This window comes from Chrysemys picta, chromosome 22 (assembly GCF_011386835.1).
Source record: "Chrysemys picta bellii isolate R12L10 chromosome 22, ASM1138683v2, whole genome shotgun sequence".
NCBI classification, from domain to species: domain Eukaryota; kingdom Metazoa; phylum Chordata; order Testudines; family Emydidae; genus Chrysemys; species Chrysemys picta.
In genome coordinates, this window is record NC_088812.1 from 12678400 (window position 1) to 12700979 (window position 22580).

Here is a 22580-nt window from a genome sequence, read left to right on the forward strand (position 1 = left end):
TGGGCCGTGGGCACTTAACAGTGGTCCCGCATAGAGGGGCGGGGGGGGGGGGACACGTCTTCCCTGCCGGGCTGTCAGTCCGACGCCCCTCACCCAGCAGGACAGTTCAGGGCAAACGTTCAGAAGGTTTTTGTAACCCGCCCCGCGGAGGGGGGGGTCTCACGAACTGCTTGCGTTTCAGGAGAGAGGCCGTTCCACTGCAACCAGTGCGGAGCTTCCTTCACCCAGAAGGGGAACCTCCTGCGGCACATCAAACTGCACTCTGGTGAGAAGCCCTTCAAATGTCCCTTCTGCAACTACGCCTGCCGCCGGAGAGACGCGCTCACCGGCCACCTCCGCACGCACTCAGGTGGGTAGCGTGGGGGGCCGGACTCCTGGGTTCCATCTATCACCAGCATATCTGAGCACCCCCCGGTGGTCAGTCTCTCTCTCCGCACCACCTCCCTGCTGCGAGGGAGGGAAGTGCTGTTGTCCTCGGTTCACAGAGGGGAATTGAGACCCAGAGAGAGTAAAAGCCTCACCCAAGGTCACACAGGGACTTGAACCCGCGTCCCAGGCTGGCACCTTAACCGCTGGCCCAGCTTTCCTCCCATGTAGGCCTGTCCTCCCAACGGGCTCCCTGGCTTTGAGCGAGTCACTTTGTGGCTCCACCTCAGTCCGCTGAGTTTGGTGCAGTGGGACCCCCGCTGGGGTCTTGCCAAGAGTCTGGGAACTTCCCCAAATGGACTGAAAACAAAGTGGTTTCTCCCTGGGCCCAGGATGGTGCTTGGCTGTCTGGGGCCGCACCTCCATTGCAGAGGAGAGCCCGGGGTTGTCTCATGTTCACACTGGTGTCCTACCAGCTGCAGGTGCACCGCTGGGCTGGCCCTGTCCAATGGAAACAAGCAGCAGGGGTTTTCTGTTGTTGTTTTGACAGTGTCCTTTTCAACGTGGCATTTGAGACGGGGCTTTTCCCTTGGGTTCCGTGATGTAACAGCTGGCTGAGGGCGTGGGGTGGGAGTGAAAGATACCAGCTCCCTCTGAGCTCTGCTCGTTTTCCCTTGACTTGTGTGCCGGAGTGTCTGCTCCGCTGTTGGGCTTTTAAAGTTCACACAGGTGTTTGAAGCCATCTGTGACTTTCTCCTATTTAACCTTTCGAGTGCCAAAGGGAAACAGGTGTCTCGTGTGCCGGCTTCCTCTTTCTTTTCTTTTCTTTTTAAAGAAAACCAACCTTTGCAGGAACTTTCCTGATCAGGGTCTTGCCCAGGGTCCTTTACTAGCTGCCACAGGACTCTTTCCCCGTCCGTGGCCTTGATGGAGAGCCCTGATTATCTTAACAGCCCCACGCAAGGGGCTTCATGTTGCAGCCCCCAAGCTCTCCTTTCACTGGGGCTGACGGCTCTGTCTCCCCATCTTTTGGGAACCTGTTGGTTTCCATCGGTGACTTGCCTGAAGATGCCAAAGGGACATCTGAAAAAGCGTGAGGCACCAGCAACCCCAGAGCAAGAACCCTGCCCAGGGACCGATCTCTGATTAACCCGCGACGGGCGGGATTTTAGTGCTCTGTTGTTTGGTGGGTTGTACAGCAAGGTAGTGGGTTTGGACCTGTTGCATCTCTGGATGTTTCTGCAGGGCAGGGAACAAACTCTGGTGTCCCTGTGTAAACCGGAACTTAGCAAAACTAAGTCGACTTGCTGGTGAAACGTTGGACTGAACGTGGCAGGCGTTTCTATTGTAACGATTCTTCTCTGACCATCTTGACGCTGTTCCTGGTCAGTTTCCCCCAATGGGACGAAGTGAGATTAGTGGCTTAGGGCTGCAGGGATAACAGGGAGCCAGTAACAAGAAGAGCCTTTCCCCCAGACCGTCCCCGTCAAAAAACACATAAATAAAAGAAGTCAATGGCTGGGAGCAGAAACCTTAATGAGACTGACTCCAGAGGGAGCCAAGAGCCTGCCTGTTTTACCCAGGTTCATTTGGAGGTTGAGAAAAGCCAGGTAACAGAGACCGTTCTCTTCTCTGCACCGAGACCGCTGTACATTGCCAGGGCTGGCTGAGCTGCGGCCTGTTTGCCTTGAGGCCTTCAGTCAACAGCAATCAACATCAGCTGTTGCCTTCCCGTCCACCCCCAGCTTCTCCTGGTTGTTCATGGCGACAGCTAGTAATGACGGCTCTGCTCGATCTGTTAGGGAGCAGGGCGGAAGGTACCTGCCAAGCTCAGCATGAACTGAGTTCCATCTTGTCTGGCGCTGTTTGTTTCCGAACAGGGGAAGAGTTACAAAATGGGATTTAAAAATAGCAGAACAAAGTGCTTTGACACTTGCTCCGTACGTGTGTCATAGCACCAGCAGGTATCTCTGTTGTCCCTGCATTCGTAGAGGGGTGGCTGCTAACGAGCCGCTTCAGAAAGGGTCAGTAAGTGCAGTTCTTTGGGGAGAGTGGAGCACAGGAATTTGCTATACAGGCTCAGACCTGTGGTCCTTGTTTAAACTAGTACCCTGTCTCCAGCAGTGACCAAGGCCATTTGCTGCAGAGGAAGGTTCAGGGAATCCCCTAGTGGACAATTACAGAATAATTTGCCCTTGAGGGAAGTTACTGCCTGACCCCTGATGGCTAGTGGCTGATATATGCCCTGAAGCATGGGGGTTCCTGTTTGTCTTATTCTCTGTTGTACCTGGAAGGTCTCGTTATCTATATGAATGTTTTTGTTTTAGTTCTCTAAGCTCCTGGTCTTAATGATACCTTGGGGCAGTGAGTTCCGTAGGTTGGTTTGTGCATTGTGTCACTCAGCCCCATTGTGGGAGCTGGGTGTACATAAAGGTGAAATGACCAGCCTTAATCAGTTGCATTTGGTAGCATGTGGCTGTGAATGAGGCCCTTGGCAAGGGATCCCGCAGTTGGCGTGGGTCATGTTGGCTCTGAGCTTTGCACTGCGAGCGCCCAGGCTCTCGTCCCTTCTCCTTAAGGTGAACCTGGTGCTTGCGAAAAGGAGCCGTTTGCCCTGGCTGTGACCTGCCAACGTCCATCCCTGTTCTAGGCCGTGCCACCTCCTAAGCAAAGACCCGCCAAACATTCCCAGGTATATGCTGGACAGATCAGCCATTCAAGTCAGGGAGGGTGGCTGCTACACGTCTCCCCTGAGGCTAGGCATTGATTATAGGGTTTTGTCCTGCTACCCGTGCACTTTCCACATCAGATTGGCAATAGCAGAGTCCCTCATGACATTCTTGGAGTGAAGTTGGGATTCGAACCCAGGTCTCCTGAGGTGAGAATCCCATGCGTCAACCTTCCTGTGCTTCGGAGGCCAGTTGGTGCAGTCGCAGGGCTGCACTAATGTTCCTCCGCCTTGTTACCTTAGGGCCTTAGTTCTTCTTGTATCGGGCCTGGAAATAGGACAGGCCTGGTCTGGTTTAGAATATCAAACATCATTCATCTTTAGAACAGCTAATTATTAAGAAAAAGTCTCATCGGTGTGTGGGTTTTTCAGCCACAGAAAGGGGGCTGCCCTGCCTTGCTGGAAGGGAACTGGGGGCTGGTTTTCCTCCCCACCCCCTTAGCTAGAGGCATGTGCGTTTCATGCTGTCCCCCATGGGCATGGCCAGGCTGTAATCTCAGAAGAGAGTGAAGTTTTAAAATCCAGATCAAACGTGCCGCGTCGTTCTGAAATAGATCAGAAGCCGCATCCCCCACACGGGACAGCTGTGATGAGACTCCTGTCCCTGGAGACCGCCTTCCGTTTTAGCGTTTGCTGCTCCTCGCGGCAGCCTGCGTTCACACGAGAGCTTTCCCCAGGTTACTGTAGAGCCTTTTCTGAAGAAACTTTTTCCTCTCCTCAGGATTTGTAGAGACTTGACAGTCAAAATAACCCCCTTACTTCCTTGAAATCATTACGCTATGTTTGCTTGCCATCAGCCCTGCGTTTGGTGCTGTACAGACAATTGAACCAGACCTGGTCCCTGGCCAAAAGAGCGTTCAGTCAGGTGACAGACGAAAGCGGTGGTGGGAGGGAGGCTCTCGGAGACACAAATTATGCCCAGCAATCCTGTAAAGTAGGTAAGTGGTATTGCACCTGTTTTTCAGCTGGGTAAACGGAGGGAGAGAAATGAAGTGACTTGTCACAAAGCCAACGAGTGGAAGACCTGGGAATAGAACCCAGAAATCCAGTTCTCTAACCATTACATCATCCTGCCCTCTTTGTCACAAATTCCCCCCATGTGACCACAGAGGGATACTTATTCTCTACTCGGGTGAAGGCTGGTCCCAGGAGAGCAAGCGGATGCTCCTGGACAGAGCCGAGGTGCGTTAGTGAGGGTGTGAGGGAGCTCAGCTCAGGAAATAACAGGTTGGTGCTCAGAGACCCGTACCAGCGTTGTCAGAAATGAATGCTGAAACCCAGACTCCTTTGCAAACGGGAGCTGGTCTGGGTCATGCGTGTTCTGCCATCTCTCTGTGAAGAACTGGGAGTGGTCTGCCCAGAGCACTCTACAGTACCGGCCAGGTCAGGAGAGAGAGAAAAACTTTGGATCTAAAGGCAGATTCCCCCAGAAGGGAAAATAACTGTGGGGCTTTTCATCCTGGAACTTCAAAACGCTGGTCTAGAAAACCCAACTCAGGACCCCAGCCTGGTTTTCAAAAGATTTTTCTGAAGCCAAAAATAAATGCAGATTAAAAACAAACAAACCAAGGCATTCAGGGAGCTATTTACATAAGAGCTGAGAGCGCTAGACTAATGAGAGGCAATGGAACTTTTAGTCAAGTCGCTAACATCTAAATAGCTAAAGATTTGGGAAATAATTCCTATTTCTAACACAAAGCCGCCTGTCTGTGGTTGCAGACTACATTAGCCCATCTCCCTTGGGGCTGGGTTAAACAGATTTTTGGTTGCTGTATCAAAATAATGCTGTTTAGTTGGGGAGGGAGGAAGGGGTTCATAGCTGCAATCAACTCCTCCGAAGTGATTTGTAAGTAGGTGTTTTCAGGCTGAAATTAACACTGACTTGTTAAATAGCCTGGGCTGAGGTTTGATCCAGCTCTGAGGCTGGGGAGATCATGGAGGAAGCCAGGTGTGGCGATGACGCTTGCTTTCTCATTGTGTAGGGCATCAACAAGTGGTCATCTGCTCCCGACATGCAGTATTGATGACAATCTTGGACTTAGTTGCACCATTTTGTCTGGGGCGGGGCCAGTCCAAACCCGTCCATCCTCTCCCTGTATAACCACAGCAATGGTGTCAATTTCTTGGGCTTCAGTGAAGATGCCCCAGTCTTTCCCCAAGGCTGAATTTGATCCCCGGACTCCAAGCCAGTTCCACGTTGTGAGGTTTCCTTGGTCAGTTCCTACTTGCAGCTGCCAAACAATGGCTTGTGCAAACTTACTCATTGTGGCTTTGCTGGGACAGAGGCTGTTCCTTGGGGTCTGGGTGCCCAAATGTGGTGGTGCCCAGGCTGTATTTGGCATCTTCCCAAGAACCCGACAGTTGCACATAACTTCCCTCTATTAAAATCCAAAGCCAGACATTTCCTGCAGTGTCCTGCGTGTGACTCGTACCTTTCTGCATTGGAAGTGTAGAATCCTAGAAATGCGGGGCTGGCAGGGACCTCGAGTGCTCAGCTCTGCACTGTGGCAGGCCCAGGTAAACCTAGACCAGCCCCACCAGGGGTTTGTCCAACTTGCTCTTAAAAGCTTCCAGTAATGGAAACCCATTCCAGGGTTGAACTCCCTTTAGAGTTAGGAAGGTTTTCCTGATGTCTCCCTTGCTGCAGACTAAGCCCATTACTTGTCCTACCTTGAGTGAACCTGCAGAACAATCGATCACCATCCTCCTTGTAACAGCCCTTCACGTACTGGCAGACTGTTCTCCGGCCCCCTCCGTCGCCTTTTCTCCAGACTAAACCTGCCCAGGGTTGGTTTGTAACCGTTCCTCACGGCAGGTTTTTGGAAGAGGTTTTTGTTGTTCTCCTCTCGACTCTTTCCAGTTTGTCAACATCTTTCCTAACGTGTGGTGCCCAGAACTGGACGCAGTTCTCCGGCCGGGAGCTCACCAGTGCTGAGTAGAGCGGGACATACAGCACTCCTGTTGAAACACCCCAGAATCATATTTGCCTCTTTTGCAAGTCCATTGCCTTGTTGACTCATATTCACTTCGTGATCCACTACAGCCCCCCATCCTTTTCAGCGGTCCGACCGCCTAGCAACTTATTGCCCCGTTTGGAGTTTGTGCATTTGAGTTTTCCTTCCAAAGAGAAGTACTTTGCATTTTATTGAATTGCATCATTTTGAATTCAGGCCAATTCTCCGCTCTGTCGAGGCCATTTTGAATTTTAAACCTGTCCTCCAAAATGCACGCAACCCTCCCAGTGTGGTGTCCTCTACATGGTTTATAATTTAGTTACAATTACATTACATTGTAGACTGCTTTGCAGTCTTCCACTCTGAGAATGTGAAGTGGATGTGTGGGTGGGCGGAGGTTGGGGTCCTGTGTTTTTAGCCAACTAACAGAGTCATTCTGGCCCCATTTACTAGAATCTGAAACGCGTTGCCAGAGTTCTCCGAACCATTCAGAGGAAGTGAACGTGTCGCTCGTCTGCGTCACAAAGGCAGTTAGAATGTAGTCGACTTCCACAGCAATAAACTCCCGCAAGCGGATCAGCTTTTCGGTCCTGTCTAGATTTTCATTCTTGCCCATCTGGGCAGCTTGGAACTGACGTGGAACTGAAGGTGAGAGAGATTTAACTAGTAACCCACGTCCTGGGGCCCCGGCTGCAGTGTGGAGCATTTCATAAGGAGTGGGGAAGGGCCTGAGATGAGCTCAGGTCTCAGGCTAGAATTGAAATGTACCGAGTGCTGACCTAGGAGGTGGTTACAGGAGCTAGGATTATACAGGGTTGTTTATTCTGGCCTGACAGCGCCACTATGGCTGCTATACTTCCAAGTCAGTTAGTTAGTCCCTGCCCAGACCCCCTAGAGAAGGGTCTCCTTGTGTTCCCACTCAGATTGAAATGAGGAAGCCTAGGATGTATTAATTCTCTTAAGATCCCTTCCCATGTTGGAGAACTGGGCAGTACAACTCTGGTTTCTTGAGACTGGGTGTGGTGTAGGAGCGAGAGCAGAGGACTGGCTGTCACCAAGTCTGCTGCTGACTCTCTGACCTCACTTCCTAGCTCTGGGCCTCAGTTTCCACCTTCTGTAAAGTGGGGGTAACAATACTGGCCCTGGTGCCAGAAGCTGGAGGCTTACCTAAGGTGTGCGAATAAGTATAAGTAGGGGCATTGCCAGCAGATCGAGGGACGTGATCGTTCCCCTCTAGTCGACATTGGTGAGGCCTCCTCTGGAGTACTGTGTCCAGTTTTGGGCCCCACACTACAAGAAGGATGTGGAAAAATTGGAAAGAGTCCAGCAGAGGGCAACAAAAATGATTAGGGGGCTGGAGCACATGACTTACGAGGAGAGGCTGAGGGAACTGGGATTGTTTAGTCTGCAGAAGAGAAGAGTGAGGGGGGATTTGAGAGCTGCTTTCAACTACCTGAAGGGGGGTTCCAAAGAGGATGGAGCTCGGCTGTTCTCAGTGGTGGCAGATGACAGAACAAGGAGCAACGGTCTCAAGTTGCAGTGGGGGGGGTCTAGGTTGGATATTAGGAAACACTATTTCACTAGGAGGGTGGTGAAGCACTGGAATGGGTTCCCTAGGGAGGTGGTGGAATCTCCATCCTTAGAGGTGTTTAAGGCCCGGCTTGACAAAGCCCTGGCTGGGATGATTTAGTTGGGGTTGGTCCTGTTCTGAGCAGGGGGTTGGACTAGATCCCTCCTGAGGTCCTTTCCCACCCTGAGATTTGATTCTATGCGTAGCACCCTTGAGGTCCTCCAATGAAAGGAGCTTCATACATAGGACGTGATTTTTATGAGCGTGCAGAACTTGAAATGGTAAAGTTCCAGCTGCGTGAGCGGATGAGGGGCAAACATTTTTTTCTTGACAAATCAGAGTCGTTAAAGGTTAAACCACACGTCGCAAAGCAAATAAGCGTTTTCTGTAACATGACTCAATAAGTCTGGCTCGGGCAGGTCTGAGCATGGCGGTTTCAGCGAGGGGAAAAACTCCACCCAAGCCTCAGACCCCAAGACGGTGCGTTCGTGACGCAGGTGCCACCGTATCTGATGAGCGACGGTTTCGTTCCACGCAGGCACTTCCTCTGAATGGTTCGGAGAACTCTGGCAAAGCGTTTGAGTCTCGCAAATGGGGCCAGTATCAGAAGATTACTCTGGTAGTTGGCTAAAAACATAGGAACCCCACCCCCCGCCGCCCCTACACACACTTGACAGTTTCAGAGAAGTAGACCGCAAAGCAGAATGCTACTCTAGCTCCGGTCTAAAAGGGAACCCAGCAATCCTGACCTGCAGCCTCTCGCTGTACCCATCAGACCATGCTCTTCCCGGCGGGGCGTCTCACCCTCGGCGGTAATGGCGTGTTCCAGTTCCGTAGCTGTGCGCTGGTTGCGCCCCCCCGTCCCTTTCCCGCAGAGCGTTGGGCAAAGGTTAAAGTGGTTCGAGCATTCACCTGGGAGTCAGGACTCCCGAGCTCTGGCCCTAGCGCCGCCGCTGACTTGCTGCAGAACCTCGGGGCCGTCGGTTTTTTCAGCTCTGACCCGGGGGAGGCAGCTTGTCGCTAGTGGAGCCTAGTCCCAAGTATTATAAGCTGCCGTGGTGGCACAGGGCTGGTCAGGCATGTCGAGCACTGTGATGGCTCCCGCTTACCTAGAACTCGTGTAAAAGGCCTTGGCAGGGTTTCAGGGAAGCTCCATGCTCCCTAGAACGTCTCTGTAGGAAAAGACACCTCAGCCTGGCGCGTCCCGCTCTTTGCCAGGGCAGAACTGCTCCCTCTGGGCAGGAGGTGGCCAAAATCCCCCACTGGAGGGACATAAAATAGCCTCTGTGGCCACCATGTGGGATCTGGGCAGCTTCCAGATTCCTCTGACAGGGAACACTTGCGAGCTGTCGACTGAGAGGAATGAGAGCTAGGGGCCCGTGCCTCACGCGTATGGGGATCAAAGGTTTTGAGCGTCGCTGCTAAGAGTGAATGAGTCACAGAAGGCGTATTACATTCACCTGCAGGATTTGCATCCACAAACTCCACTTCTGCCCTTCTCCCATGATCTGTCCCCTTCTCCCTTCCCTTTTCATTCCCTTGAGCGTATCCCGGCCTGCTGAACGCCCCCTCCCCCAATGGAGCTCCCGTGACGTTTATATCCCCCTTTGTCCTGTCCGTGTTGACGGAGTTCTTCCGGGTAAGGACCGTCCCCTGCTCTGTCTGTGCAAGGCCTAGCAAAACGCAGCTCCATTCTTGGCTTCTCCTCGGCACCAGGGTCCATCCTAATGCAGCAAATTGTCTTAAAACAACGCAAAAGTGCTTCCCCGTCCTCTGCACGGACTGCATCAGATGCTCAGGGTGTGGGGTCTCCAGGACTGCTGTCTGCCCCTGCAGGGTGTAACGAATTAGTATGGAGCTTTTGATATAATCATCAGTGCAACCTGCACGTGCATGGCTCTGCTGTGTCTGTCGAACCTGAGAGAACCATCAGCCATCAATGGGGAAATTAGCAGAGGTCAGAGTGCTGCTCCGGACCCATCGCTCTTCCCAGTGCTTTCGAGCTCACAGGCCGTCCCCAGACAAAACCAGCCGGCCGGTCTGTGGTGAGCTGCAGCAGGCACACCGCGGGTGTGACAAAGCATTGGGGATTTCCAGCAGGGCTGCGGCAGCACTTGTAAATATTGCCCTGGCTTCCGGGGGCCAATCCTGCAGACCAGCCACACTTACGCCAGAGGGAGGACAGTGCGGCTGGGCAGCGGTGAGAGAGAGGACGAGTCAGAGGAGGCCGGCGTCCCGAATCAGCATCCCACAAGCTCAAACCTTCCCCTCCCCTTTCAAAATCCAGAAGCCGCTGCCGCCTTGCTGCTGTGCGAAGAGAAACCTTCAACAAGGGGGAGTGAGATCAGCGACACGTTTGGGATGAGGTGAAGGAGCCGGGGGGGCAGAACTCCTGGGTTCCGATCCTGGCTCTGGAAAGGCCGTTCGCCCAATGACTAGAGCCAGGTGACTGGCCTGGGTTCGAGTTCCTAACTCGTCACGGATTGCCGCAGTCTTCAGCCAGACACCTTACCTGTGTTGGCCCGCTGTCCCCGATCTGTAAAGAAGGGATCAAGCTTGCCTGCCTCCTGCGAGGACTAGGCCAGGCATGCTGGCGTGTTCGTTTAGTCCAGAGGAAACATCTCCTCAGCTCTTGGCTCAAAACAGCGTCATTTTAAATCTGACACAGGCATGAGACACTAACTGGTGCATTGTACAGATTTAGAAAAGCTGTTGCGGGACTAGAATGTGAAGGGTCCACGTGGAGTTTGCAAGAAGGGCCTGACCGTTTGGTGCCCAGCTCAGACATGCTGAGGCATCAAACTCCAAGAGGCGCTTCGATTAGTCAATGACATTGCACATCAATCCCGGCTCCTTGGCAAATCCGCCTGCTTCGATCCCAGCCGTGTTACGCCCTTAACCCCTCTGAGTTGCTGCACGCATGTGGCTGGCCTGCACGTAGCTGTGACGGCTTCCGGGTAATAGCTGGGTTTCAGTGTAATATCTGTTTTGATGGCCAGGATCTGTTTTTTCATTTTTTCCAGTCTCCTCCCCCACAGTCGGCAAGCCCTACAAATGCAACTACTGCGGCCGGAGCTACAAGCAGCAGAGCACGCTGGAGGAGCACAAGGAGCGGTGCCACCACTATCTGCAGAGTCTGAACGCTGAGCAGCAGTCGCTGGCCAGCCAGCAAGGTCAGTACGCTGTCCAGTAACTGGCTAGTCCCAGGCACCTGCTGGGACATCTGGTGCTTAGAGCAGGGGGGAGACTCAGGACTTCTGGCTTCTCTTCCTGGCTCTGGAAGGGCATGTGGACTAGCCGCTAGAGTAGAAAATTGGGAGTGTGGACTCCGGGGTTCTGTTCCCAGCTCCACCACTGACGCTAGATTATGTAACATTGGGACGTGTCACTTCCCATTTCTTTTTCCCCACCGATGAAATGGGATAACGGCTCTTGGAAGCGGGAGGGCTTAATGCTCTGAAGACCCTGGGATAGAAGGTGCTAAGGGACCAAGGAAGAGCAAAGTATTCCCTCGCTTACCCAGAGCCGGTCGTTTGGTACAGTCCATCGCTTGCAGCATAACCGTATACCTTTTGATAACTAATTCTATTAGGAGAAAACACCTTCGAGCATTTCCCATTAACAAACAAAACTTTACTATGCAGAACCATGCTCTAGCCTCTCTTTGCGGCAGGGGATGGATCCCGCGATGATTCCCCTGTTCTGTTCATTCCCTCGGGGGCACCGGGCATTGGCACTCTCGGAAGACAGGACACTGGGCTAGACAGACCATTGTTCTCACCCAGTATGGCCGTTCCTAGGCTCTATTACACCTGAGGCTTAGTTAGCAAAGGATTGAACCTTACAAAGCAGGGGTCTTGCAAACAAATGGATAATCCCCAAACTGATCAGCACCAAACTAACTGCTCTGAAATCTAACCATCTCCAGCGGCGTGTAAAGCACCTCCGTGCTCAGGAGATCGTCCTGCAGCCAGACCACCTTGGGCCTGCCCAGCGGGACAGGCCTGGCATTGTGGGCGTGTATCTCGCACGCACGTCGGCTCTGTGGAACTGAAACGTGGGCTCCGCTCGTACGAGCTGGCTAGTGCCACCATCTGCACCTTGGTGCAAAGGAAAAATCAACCCTAAGGATCATAAAGACCCGCCCTGCTAGCAAAGCCTCACCTGGCTGCCGCGCTGCCAAGGTGGAACAGCTGGCTAATGGTGACGCTTTCTCTTTGCAGACTCCAGGGCAGGAGAATCCCCTGGAGAGAGGGCAGATCTGACACTACACTGGATGTTAGCTAAAAGGCCAGTTGGTCTGAGACTGTAGTTCCAATTTTCCATTATTGTTTCTAGGCTGCCAGAGACATAGGTGGAACTTCACAGCCATAGGAAGGGAAGGGCTCTGCTGAGGCCTTTACAATCCAAATTAAACACAACACCAAGTGTGAGTCAGATGCCAAGTTGGCACCTGGCACTCTGGAGAGGCCGACAGGGGAAGGCAAGTTGAGGAGCACCTCATGCCCTTTCTTCCCCAACAGCCTGCAGACATCCGTCTCCGAGGGTTTGCTGCCGCGCTGTCGAAGCACTGTCCACGGAGACGCGGTTGGCAGTAGCAGGGTCTCTGCTTGGGAGTGGGTCTCCCTGCAGGGCAAGGGGGGAGTTGTAGAACCAAGGGTCATGCCAGTCCCTGGGATATCAGCTGAGGGCGATAGTTAATAACGCTTCAATTGGCTGATCGCAGCCCCGAGTAGCAATGGCAAAAGCCCCCTCGCCAGCAGCGGTGAGAGCGACAGGTTGCCGGCGGGGGTGGAGACGCTTCTCTAGCACTGTGGCTGCAGGGGATGCTTAAAGCACCGACAGAGAGAGAGTCCCTGCCCCAGAGCGGTTCCGGTGCCAAGCGGGGAGGGGTGTTCAGGCAAAGGAGTCTGTGGTGGGGTTGCTGGTGGTGCCATTGGAGGACTGATCCGTGGAAGAAGTGGGTTTCCAGACTGAGACAGGGCCAATGGACCTTCCCCCAGTGGATAAAAGGAGAGGTGTGACCGTGTGCCCCACTCTTCACCTGCCCCGCCTCCAGCGCGGGGAGTGGAAGCGATCTCCCCGGTCCTGTTCGCCTCTCCGACATCGGGTATCGGCTACGTGGGTTTCCCTTGTCTTGGCAGGCGATGAGATGCGAGACCTGGAGATGGTGCCGGATTCTCTGCTTCACCCCTCGTCTGATCGGCCGACGTTTATCGACCGGCTGGCGAACAGCCTCACCAAACGGAAACGCTCCACACCTCAGAAATTTGTGGGTAAGGGGCTCCCCCTTGCTTCCCGGGAAGAGCAGAGGGAGAGGTGAGGGAGGGGTTGGCAGCAGTTCCTTGGCCCTACGTGAAGGAACTGACCGCCTCTGCGGGGCCCCCTGAATGTGCTACAGCCCTGTATGTACTAACGCCACTGACCTTACCCAGCGCTTTCATCCTGCAGGCCCTGCACAGACGGGGATCCTTCACCTCCCCGAAATGCAGCCACCTCTGGGGTGGGGGAACGTGGCACCTTTCCGCACTGGGACCACTGCGGTGTTCAGAAGGGGGCAGCGTAGAACCTCTCCTCCATTTGAAACTGCCGGGGGCGTTTGGGGGGAGGGGGTGTAATTCCGAGGGCTGACCAGGGACCTTCGCTGGGAAGTCTGTGCCTCCAGCAGCACCCAACCACGCTGAGACGCTGTGGTCAGCGTGCGCAGCAGGGCCCTGATCCTACTGTAAGAGGGGAGAGCGCCCCCTGCTGACCCCCCCTCCCCTGGGGTAGTAGCGCTACTGCTGAGTCACGGTAGCTGGACAGTGCCGAGGCCCAGGCCTGCGTGGGTTGCCGTGTGACGGGATCACAGGCTGAGCCGTGCAGAGCGGAGCTCATCTCTGTGGAGCGTGTGGGGCTTGCCCCGGGTTCTGACCCCTTGCTCCTTGTCCCCAGGGGAGAAGCAGATGCGATTCAACCTCTCCGACCTCTCCTTCGATGTGAACTCCAGCTTCGAGAAGGATGTGGAGCTGGTGGCCGCCCACCACCCCATCGACCCCAGTTACGGCAGCTCGCTGTCGTTTGTGGGAGCCGAGCACCTGCGCCCCCTCCGCCTCCCCTCCACAAACTGCATCTCGGAGCTCACGCCTGTGATCAGCTCCGTCTACACCCAGATCCAGCCCATCCCGGGCCGGCTGGAAATCCCGGGGAGCCGAGAAGCCGCTGAAGGCCACGAGGACATTCCCGAGGGGGCGCAGATCGTGTACCGGGGGCGCGAGCAGGGCGTGTCGCCCAGCAACGGCTGCCAGGATTCCACAGACACTGAGAGCAACCACGAAGAGCGGACCTCCCAGCTGCCGGTGGGGAACTGCACCAGCAGCCGGCAGAGCCCAGCCTACGCCAAAGAGGACCCCAAGCTGCAGGAGGGCACCCCCGCTGCCCGAGCAACGCCCAGCTCAGCCAAAGACGTCCTGCGTGTGGTGAACGAGGAGGGGGAGCAGGTGAAAGCCTTCAAGTGCGAGCACTGCCGGATCCTCTTCCTGGACCACGTGATGTTCACCATCCACATGGGCTGCCACGGCTTCAGAGACCCTTTCGAGTGCAACATCTGTGGCTACCACAGCCAGGATCGGTACGAATTCTCCTCCCATATAGTGCGGGGCGAGCACAAAGTGTAGGCTAACTCAATCCTCCCCCTTCGCCCTGATCGCCCCGTGACTCCTCCCCCTGGCTCTAGCTCCGCCCCCTCCCGTTGGGCATGGACCTGTTTTTCTTTTATACTCCTTTGCACTGACTTTGGCTACAAAATATTTAAAAAAAAAAATCAATAATTAAAAAAAAAATCACGAGGGGAGCTCGTAACGATTTGCCTTTTTATAAACGGAGTTATTTAAATATTGTTAACGGATTTTTTACATTCTTTGTGCTTTTCCCTCCTGGGCCTCCCTTAGTTATTTATTTAACTTTTTATTTCTTTATAACTCTCTCCCTAAAGCTCTTTGAATTTTTGTCAGAGACTTGATCTACTTCTCTCTCTGCCGAGAGGAGCATGTAAACCTCAAGCACATGTTGACGTAACACGCACACGCGTGAACACGCGTCTTATGGTTTAAGCCTCTCGCCCCCGCCCCTTCCTTCTGACTCTTTTCGGTTTCAGTCCTGAGCCACCTGTCAAGCTGCCGTCGGGCAACGAGAATCTCAGATTAGGTGCTAAAGAGAAGAGAACTCCCCTGGCCAGGAAAGCCGCTAGCTAGCCACAGGGGGTGTCCATGGGGTGAACGCGCCCCAAGCTTTAATGGGTGGTGTCTCTGTGGCATGAAACCGCCTGGAACGCAGATCAGTGCCCCGGGGAGCCCTCTCTTCCCGAGGCGGCTTTGTGATCCAGTCTCCTGGAGCAGCCAGAGAGGATGGGACGAGGCACAGAGCAACTGGGGAGAACGAAGCTGTCACAGTGCCACCTGTTGAAGGAAGGTGGAGCTGTACAGGCCGCTTGCCAGGGTGCTGACGCTCAAACGGCGTCTCAGATCAGAGGTAGGAGGGTAAAGGCTTGGAGGATCTGGGTGGGATCCGGCAGTGCCCGGGAGGAGCGGACAGTACTTTAGCCGGGAGGATAGCAAGCATCTTTGAGTGGCGACTTTGTTCCCCTCTGCTGGCGTGTTGAGCTCCGTCCACTCCCAGAGAGCTGAGGAGAACACTGGTTGAATTAGCTTCCTTCTGGTCAGCGTCTGGGGCCAGCTCTCGAGTAGCCTGGTACGCGTGAGTCAGAAACAGCTGTAGGCCTCAGTCCTGGATTAGGCACCTGTCACTGACTCCCGCTCCCCCACGGCACTTTGCTTCCTTTAGCAAGCATAGCGGTGACCCCTCTGCCTGCTGAGCCCTGGACCTGATCCCACGAGGACTTTGGTAGTGTCACCTAGGGGCCAGTATCCAGGGAAGGAAGGACGGTGGTTAAACAGGTCAGCCCCTAGGAACCCCAATCCCGTCGCTTCCTGCTGTGCTGCATGGTTGAAGAGTTTCTTCCTCTTCGGCAGCTTTCCCTAGGGGCCGCCGCTGGGCACTTTGCCGTCGGAGTCCGTAGCTTCCCGGGAGCACGTGTCTGGCTCTTATTTGCACAGAGGACTTGGGTCAGTTGCATAAGCCCTGAAGAGCTGCACTTTCAATGCGAACGCTTGTGGTTGGGTCGGGTTGGGGTGGGTTTGCCCCACAGGTAGTTGTGATGCTGCGTGGCACAGCAGAGAGATGTGGCCGTTGTGTCTCTAGCACTTGCGTGTAAGCAGATTGTGTCTTTAGAGTGATGTGTTAAATGTGTGAATCTGGGGGGGGTGGGGGATTTGCTGCCTCAGAGAAATGGCTTCTGTTGAGAGTTGCGTCTGCCCCAGCAGACTGCTCACTACTGGGAGGTGCTCAAGCCCCCTGGGTGAGGGAATTGACTGGGCTCTTGCTTGGTTACTGTAGGGAAACATCCAAGAAATGGGGAAAGGTGACTGCTGGCTTCTGGGACTTGCAAAACCAGCAGGATCTGTGGGGCTGCTGCTTCCCGGAGTAAGGGGATGAGCAGGAAATCATGTCAATGGAAACCCCTAAAATCATGAGGGGGGAGGTCCCCGGAATCCTAGAACTACTGGGAGAGGGATTTGAAAACAGTCCATCAGTCCGTTGACAACGAGCGGGAGTAGCCAATGGACGGGCTTTCACCTGCTCCAGAGAGGAGGCAGAGAAGCGGGCAGCCTCCACCATTATTTTATTTTTATAGCAAACCCCCTGCCCATCCCCTGCAGCTGGGATCCTGACGGTACTTGCACTCGCAAGGGGTGTGAGAGTTACACCAGGCCACTATGTGCACAAGGGGTGGGGGGATGTGCAGTCCCCTTCCCCCATAAATTGGTCAGTAGGCCACAGTGTCAATTAACCCCACAGCTCTGTCTTAGGTAACGCTGCCCATCGGAAACAGGGTGGGGGGGACCCCAGAGCCTGGCTGTGTTCCAGGGGCGTGAGGGGAGGGATCCCTGCTTTATACCAAGGCCCACGATGCATAAAACGAATCACTCAACAGCAGCCCAACAAACTGCTCCCTTGAGGTTTAAACCAAAGGCTTGTTCTTTTTCTACTAAAACAAACAGAACCACCTCACAAGCGGCAACGCTCGTTGCTCTTTCTTTTCTTCTTCTTCTTGCTTTTCTGTTGATGGTGTTTGTGTATCCAGATGTGAAACGAAACCGCTGAGCCGGGTTTTTTCAGAAGCCCGTTGGCGGCACAAACCAGCTTGGGCAGAAGGGCCTGTCGTGTCTGCTGCGACGACCGTTCGAGGAGGTTAGGAAAGTTCCCTAGCGGACATTCTCCACCCCCTTCCCAGTGTATCAATCTAACCGCTGTGGTGCAAACTTGCTTATTCCTTTCTGGTCTCTCCTCCAGACGTGGTTGTGAAATGTTTGACTGGCTCCGAAAGCATTTTGTACTGTATTGAGCCCTGGCAGACCACGAGAAAACAGACCATAACATCCTGGCATTCTGATTACCATCTTCCAGCCGCAGTGCCAAAGAGAGCCGGGTTTGATCAGTCATTCCGGAGAGCGACCAAAGTTAGATTGAGACTAAAATTGAGCACTGACCTCCACATTTGGACTGGGATTTTTCAAAAGGCACCCAACTCTCATTGACTTTCTCTGGGAGTTGGGCACTTCATGTCTTCAGACGTATTTGAAAACCACAATCCTTAAGCTTCTAAAATAAGTGGTCTGATGATTTTTTTATTTGGAATTGGAGAGCACCACAGCTGCTGTCGAAGGCCAGGAGATCTGTAGGTGCCAGCACCTTTGAACATAAAGCTACTTTTTCGGGTAGGAGCCTGATGTCATCCTTGTTTGAACATGTTGACCTCATACTTTATACCTCTCAAAAGGTGGGATTCCTGAGCCGCAGACGGGGGTTTTAAACTCTAGTGGTTTGGGGGCTAGCATCTGCTTTGAACAGAACTGACGTGAGAAGCAAGATGTTAATCAGAATGACATGATTCCGTTACTTCAGAGCATTCAATTCTAGGCCTAGTGATCTGAGAGATCTGACCTTTTCAAAGTCACTGCCTCCGCACTGGTCCAGTCCTCAAAATACCAGGATCTGGAGTCGATCCCTTTTCATAAATACGCTCAGAAATCATTTCTCTTCCCATATGATCTGACTGCAGAAATCTCCATCTAGGTACGTCGTGAATACAAAAACCAGGCAGGACTGTGCTAGGCCTTTAAGGTTTTTGGATGTTATGGACAGCACTTGTTAAATTGGTGAGAAACTGCTGGTTTTCCACAAGGTAGCAATAAAAGGCAAACTGGCTCGATTGTGTGTAATTTTTGAGAAGCCTTCTCCAACAGAGCCCCAAACTGTCGGTTCTCACACAGAAACGATGCACTTTTCCTGCCGTCTGTCTGCAACTGAGCAGGCAGAGAGAGAAGGAAACAAACATCATGTCAAGCGGTCTTCTCTGAGCAGAACTGGAAACAAAGCTGAGACACACATGGGTCTCCTTTTCTTACTGGCATTTGGTAAATTCCGTCATGGGAAGCCGGTGCCCGGGTTGGCTGCTGTTTGGGGGATTTTTAAAGCACGGTTGTGGTCTGAAAAGCAGACTTGTAAAAGTGACATTATCGCTGCTGCGTGTTCTCTCTGATTCACTTCGAAAAATCCACCTTTTGACTTGCAAAGGCAACTTCTGTGCCACCAACCATCTCCCACTCAGTGTGAAAACCCGGCTGGCTTAGTTCTCCCTCCAGCCTCTAAAGTCCCCAGATGGACCAGCGCTGCTGACAGTTAATACGCACGGCAGGACATAATCCCCCTTCGGGTGCTTAGTTGTCTCCTGCGGGGCTCCCGGGAGTAAAAACTCCTTTGCCCAGATCAGATCCGCTCAGTTTCCCTGACAGCCAAGGTCGCTTTCTGACCACAACTGCTGCACTGTCATATTGTTGATTTGGTACGAAATTCAGCTAAGCTTGACCTGACTGTTAACCCCAGTAGACTGTGAATAAGTATGAAGAGCCCCACAACCCCCCCATGCCTCCCGTTCCCCTTTTCAAAAGGTAAAACCAACACACTATTCAAAGGGGGGGGGTGTTTTTTAAACAAAGGGAAAGGGAAGTTCTGAAATTTATAAACACCTTTTTTCCGCATCTTTTTTCTTTTACCTGTAAAGAGTCTAAAACAAATGTAGGAATTTTGTAAAACTCCAGGTCGCTTTACTTGTGTAAATATATATATATTTTTTAATCAGATGTATGAAGAACAAAAAATATGATGTGCAATACCCCAACCCTCTTCCAGCTCCGACTCCTCTTTCCTTTCTAACGAGTTTTCATTTGTATATCGTTAATGGATTTGCTGTTGTCTTCGGGTTTTTTTCCCTTTTTTGTGAGGTTAGACTCGCTTTTCAACAACAAAACTCTCTCTTACCGCAAAAGCTTTTTGTATCTGTAATATATTGTAAGTAAATATTTGTGTAATGGAGATATACTACTGTAAGTTTTGTACTGTACTGGCTGAAAGTCTGTTATAAATAAACATGAGTAATTTAATGCCCCAGGTCTCTTCCTGCTCAAACGTCATGGCTTCTGGAGCATGGTTTGCCCAAAGATGTCCCCATCCTCAGGAACACCTCACAAACCCAGCCCCATCTATCCTCCCGACCGCCTGTGACAGAGGGAAGTGGTTTCCCCCGTCTGTAACATAGGGATCATGACCCCGGCTTGCCCAGCTTTGCAGAGTCTTAGTTACAAGACTGAAGCTGGCTGGAGAATGATGATTCCTGTTTGCGAGAATTTCCAAGGGTTGGAATTTTTTCCATTTTGTGTCGGAGCGAAACCAAAACCTTTCAAAAGTTTCTCCCCCACCCCCGCTAAATGGAATTGTCTCGAAATACCCTTCTTTGGCCCGAGTTGTTCAGGTTTGCATTTCAGGGGTCTCCCTTTGGAAGCGACTGACGAGTCCACCCCAGACCTCAGAAGCCTTCCCATCAAAATGCTCCAGCCCTGGAAATGTTTCAGCTTCGAAGCAGCATACTGCCATGAGAAACTATTCCATGGACAATGTTCCGACCAGCTTGGCTAAGGACTTGTCCGCAGGGAAACTGACTAGTGGGTGGAATCATTATTCTGCTCTGGTTGTGTTGGTCAGTTCCCCTGCATGACAAACCCCGGGTTCAGACACTTCCCAGGGAGAGCAGAGAGAGAGTGCGTGTGCGTACGCACATCTGAACAGAACGGTTGCCAAGCTGAAAAGCAAAGACTCCTTTGTCACTTCTTTCCCATTGTGCCTGGGTTATTGTTACCCGAGCCTTGCTGCTTGCCGGCCCAAGTGCTGCACCGCAATGGCTCACGGATGGGGAGATGTCATGACAAACAATTGGCGTGTCTGCCTTGAACGGCACTGGAGTAACCTTGCTCCCAGCCCTGTTTCTATTTTGTTGCTGATTTGAGGCTGCCAAGGCTGCGGCTGTTACAGCTACGATTAAAAGGGGCAATGGGTGAGGACCCTCTAGGGGAGGAAGGAATTGAAACAGCTGAACCTGAGAAAGGCAACATGCTGGGGAAAGATGCCAGATTGATGGCCCTGGACCTGAGTCCCGAGAACGGGTACAGTCTGATTCAGAGCGGCTGATTCTGTTCCTTCGTTCCTGAAGAGGAAGGAGGTTTGGGGGAGAGAGCCCTAGAACTCACTCACGAGCTCCTGGTATTGTGGGGTCCCGCAGAGTCCTAACTGGCACATAGTGTAGTGCTCTACTTCCCACCGATCCTGGTGGCCTCTGGGTATCAGAGAATACCTGTAACTGCATTCTCCAACCATGCCCCGATCCACCCCCTCCGCTGGGAGCAGGGGCCGCTCCAGAGCCTTGATGCCATCTCTGCACAAGCTGGAGGGTCCTTTAGGGCAGGAGCAGTTCGTGGGAGGGGGGTGGGGGAGCATTTCTGTCCCTTTTAAGACCCCTTGACACTGTCAGAGCAGCTTAAAGGGACTGGAGAGTAAATGAGAACAGGGCCTAATTTCTTTACCACTCAGCCCAACCTGCCACGCAGGGCCATCTCTAGGGCGAAGAGGGAAATTTGGTCACCACAGCTCCATCCATCTTCGGCCTTTCTGCTCAGGTTCCCAGCAGGGGTCCAACTGCATGGGGTATATCTGTAATACGGACACCAGTTCACTGGGGCCTGGATATTCGGACTAGGACCTGCCACTCCTCTCAGCCTGGAGGTTTGCTGTGTGGATTCCATCCTCTTCCCTCCCCACTCCATTCCACACCCGCAAAACAGGTCACCATTCCCATTCCCGGAGCGGCTCTGAATGGAGGCCAGGCCAGAGCAGGGGGCATCTCTGACCTCCGCTGAAAGCAAGGAGCTAGAATCGGAACAGGAGCCCCAGAGGGGAGGGCGGCTCTGGGACATGAAGAGCTCTCCCCGATGGAGTCCCCCGGGATTCCAGCTGAGGTCCTGGGAATGTTGTTCTGCAGTGTAGCTGAGCCAGAGGCGGGTGGTAACTGGCAAGGCCTTGCCTGGCCTCCCCAGAGCGCGCTCCTTCGAGATGGGTTCCCGTGCTCCTACCAGGACCAGTTCCGCGTTCTAGACTCCAAACTCAGGCAACCCCCTCGCCGTGAATGGAACGACAGCAACTTCCTCCCCCCTTCTGAGTTCGGCTCCCAGCTCTGGAAGGTCCGTCTGGCTTTCAGGGGGGTGTCTATATTGCCGGAAAAGGCCCTGCTCAGTCGCCTTGGGCTCAGACTGTGGGGCTAAAATCGTGCAGTGTTAGGCTGAGAGACCCCGCAACGGGGAAGGGTCTCGGCCTGGACTCCAGCCCTAGCCCGAATGTCTACGGTGCCATATTTAGCCTGGAGCCTGACCCCTGGGAGCCCCGGGCCATTGACCTGGTCTTTGAGGCTCGGTGCAGTGTAGATGGGCTCCGCTCCCTGCTCTGCGTGTGTGAGCGGGGCAGGTGATTTTCTCCCCTCAGTGCTCGTTTCTTCATTGCTACTTCCCAGGCCCCTGGAGGCTCTTCAGACCCTCAGCTGGAAACGCTGGTACCTAGGAAGTTAATTCTGTTCCAGGGGAGTGCTTGTAGCCGCCATTGTTCCAGGTGCTGTACAAACACCGGCACCTCCAGAGCTTACAGTCGAAAGAGACCAGACAGAGACCTGTGGGGTCAAACAGCCGGTCAGTGGCAGAGTACGGTGACCAGACAGCAAGTGTGGAAAATCGGGACGGGGGTGGGGGGTAATAGGAGCCTATATAAGAAAAAGACCCAAACATTGGGACTGTCCCTATAAAATGGGGACATCTGGTCACCCTAGTTGCAGAGTGTCAGAGCCCAGGTTTTCTGAGTTCTGCTCGAGTGCCCTATTCCCTAGCCTGCAGCACATTGATGGTGTGTTGGAAACGCACAGCAAGGGGCTAACGGGGCCGTGCCAGAGCGCTCCCCACGGATGTTTTTTCATCTAGTCAGCGGCGTCGGTATCGCTGTAGGCGCAGTGCTTGGCCATCTGTATTATTTATATTACTGGAGGGCCTAGTGACACACCCAGCCTTTGCGCTAGGCGCTGGACAAACAGGACGACAGGACAATCCTCGGGAGCTCTCTGGGCCAATGGAAGCGTAAGACGAGAGAGACCAGCTGCAGACAGACAGGGGGGAACACGACGCGATGAGACAGCACTGGTCAGCGGTCGTAGCACGCTGCTTTGTACGCATGCTGGAAAACGTATTCAAACTGCCGCCCTCATTCACCAGGGCTTGGCGTAGCCTGGTTTAACTCGGAGGGGGAAATGCTACTTGGAGGGGGGTTCTTTTTGTAAAGGTTGCCCTCTGGGTCACTTCCAGGCTTTTGCGGCCAACCTGTGATGTATGCTGAGCGCCCAAGGGACTTCACTCAGATGAGGGTCTGGGGCCTTTGGGATCTTTCTCGTAGCAGCAGGAGGAAGCTGTGAGGGGGAGGGAAGGGGTGAGACACGTTT

General features: G+C 53.3%; 1 protein-coding gene across 9 annotated transcripts in view; it reads left to right on the forward strand.

Moving 5' to 3' along the window:
* IKZF4 (IKAROS family zinc finger 4) overlaps positions 1 to 19158 on the forward strand; it is a 50722-nt gene extending 31564 nt beyond the window's left edge. For 7 of the 9 annotated variants that reach the window (XM_065575862.1, XM_065575864.1, XM_065575866.1 and 4 more), the window contains 4 exons: positions 182 to 349; positions 10642 to 10791; positions 12763 to 12894; positions 13553 to 19158. In XM_065575862.1, the coding sequence (XP_065431934.1) occupies positions 182 to 349; positions 10642 to 10791; positions 12763 to 12894; positions 13553 to 14274 (1172 nt within the window). In that variant the 3' untranslated portion in view covers positions 14275 to 19158. The remainder of the gene's footprint in view (positions 1 to 181; positions 350 to 10641; positions 10792 to 12762; positions 12895 to 13552) is intronic. The other 2 variants (XM_065575863.1, XM_065575865.1) reach the window with 1 other exon arrangement.
* Positions 19159 to 22580: the final 3422 nt, after the last annotated feature.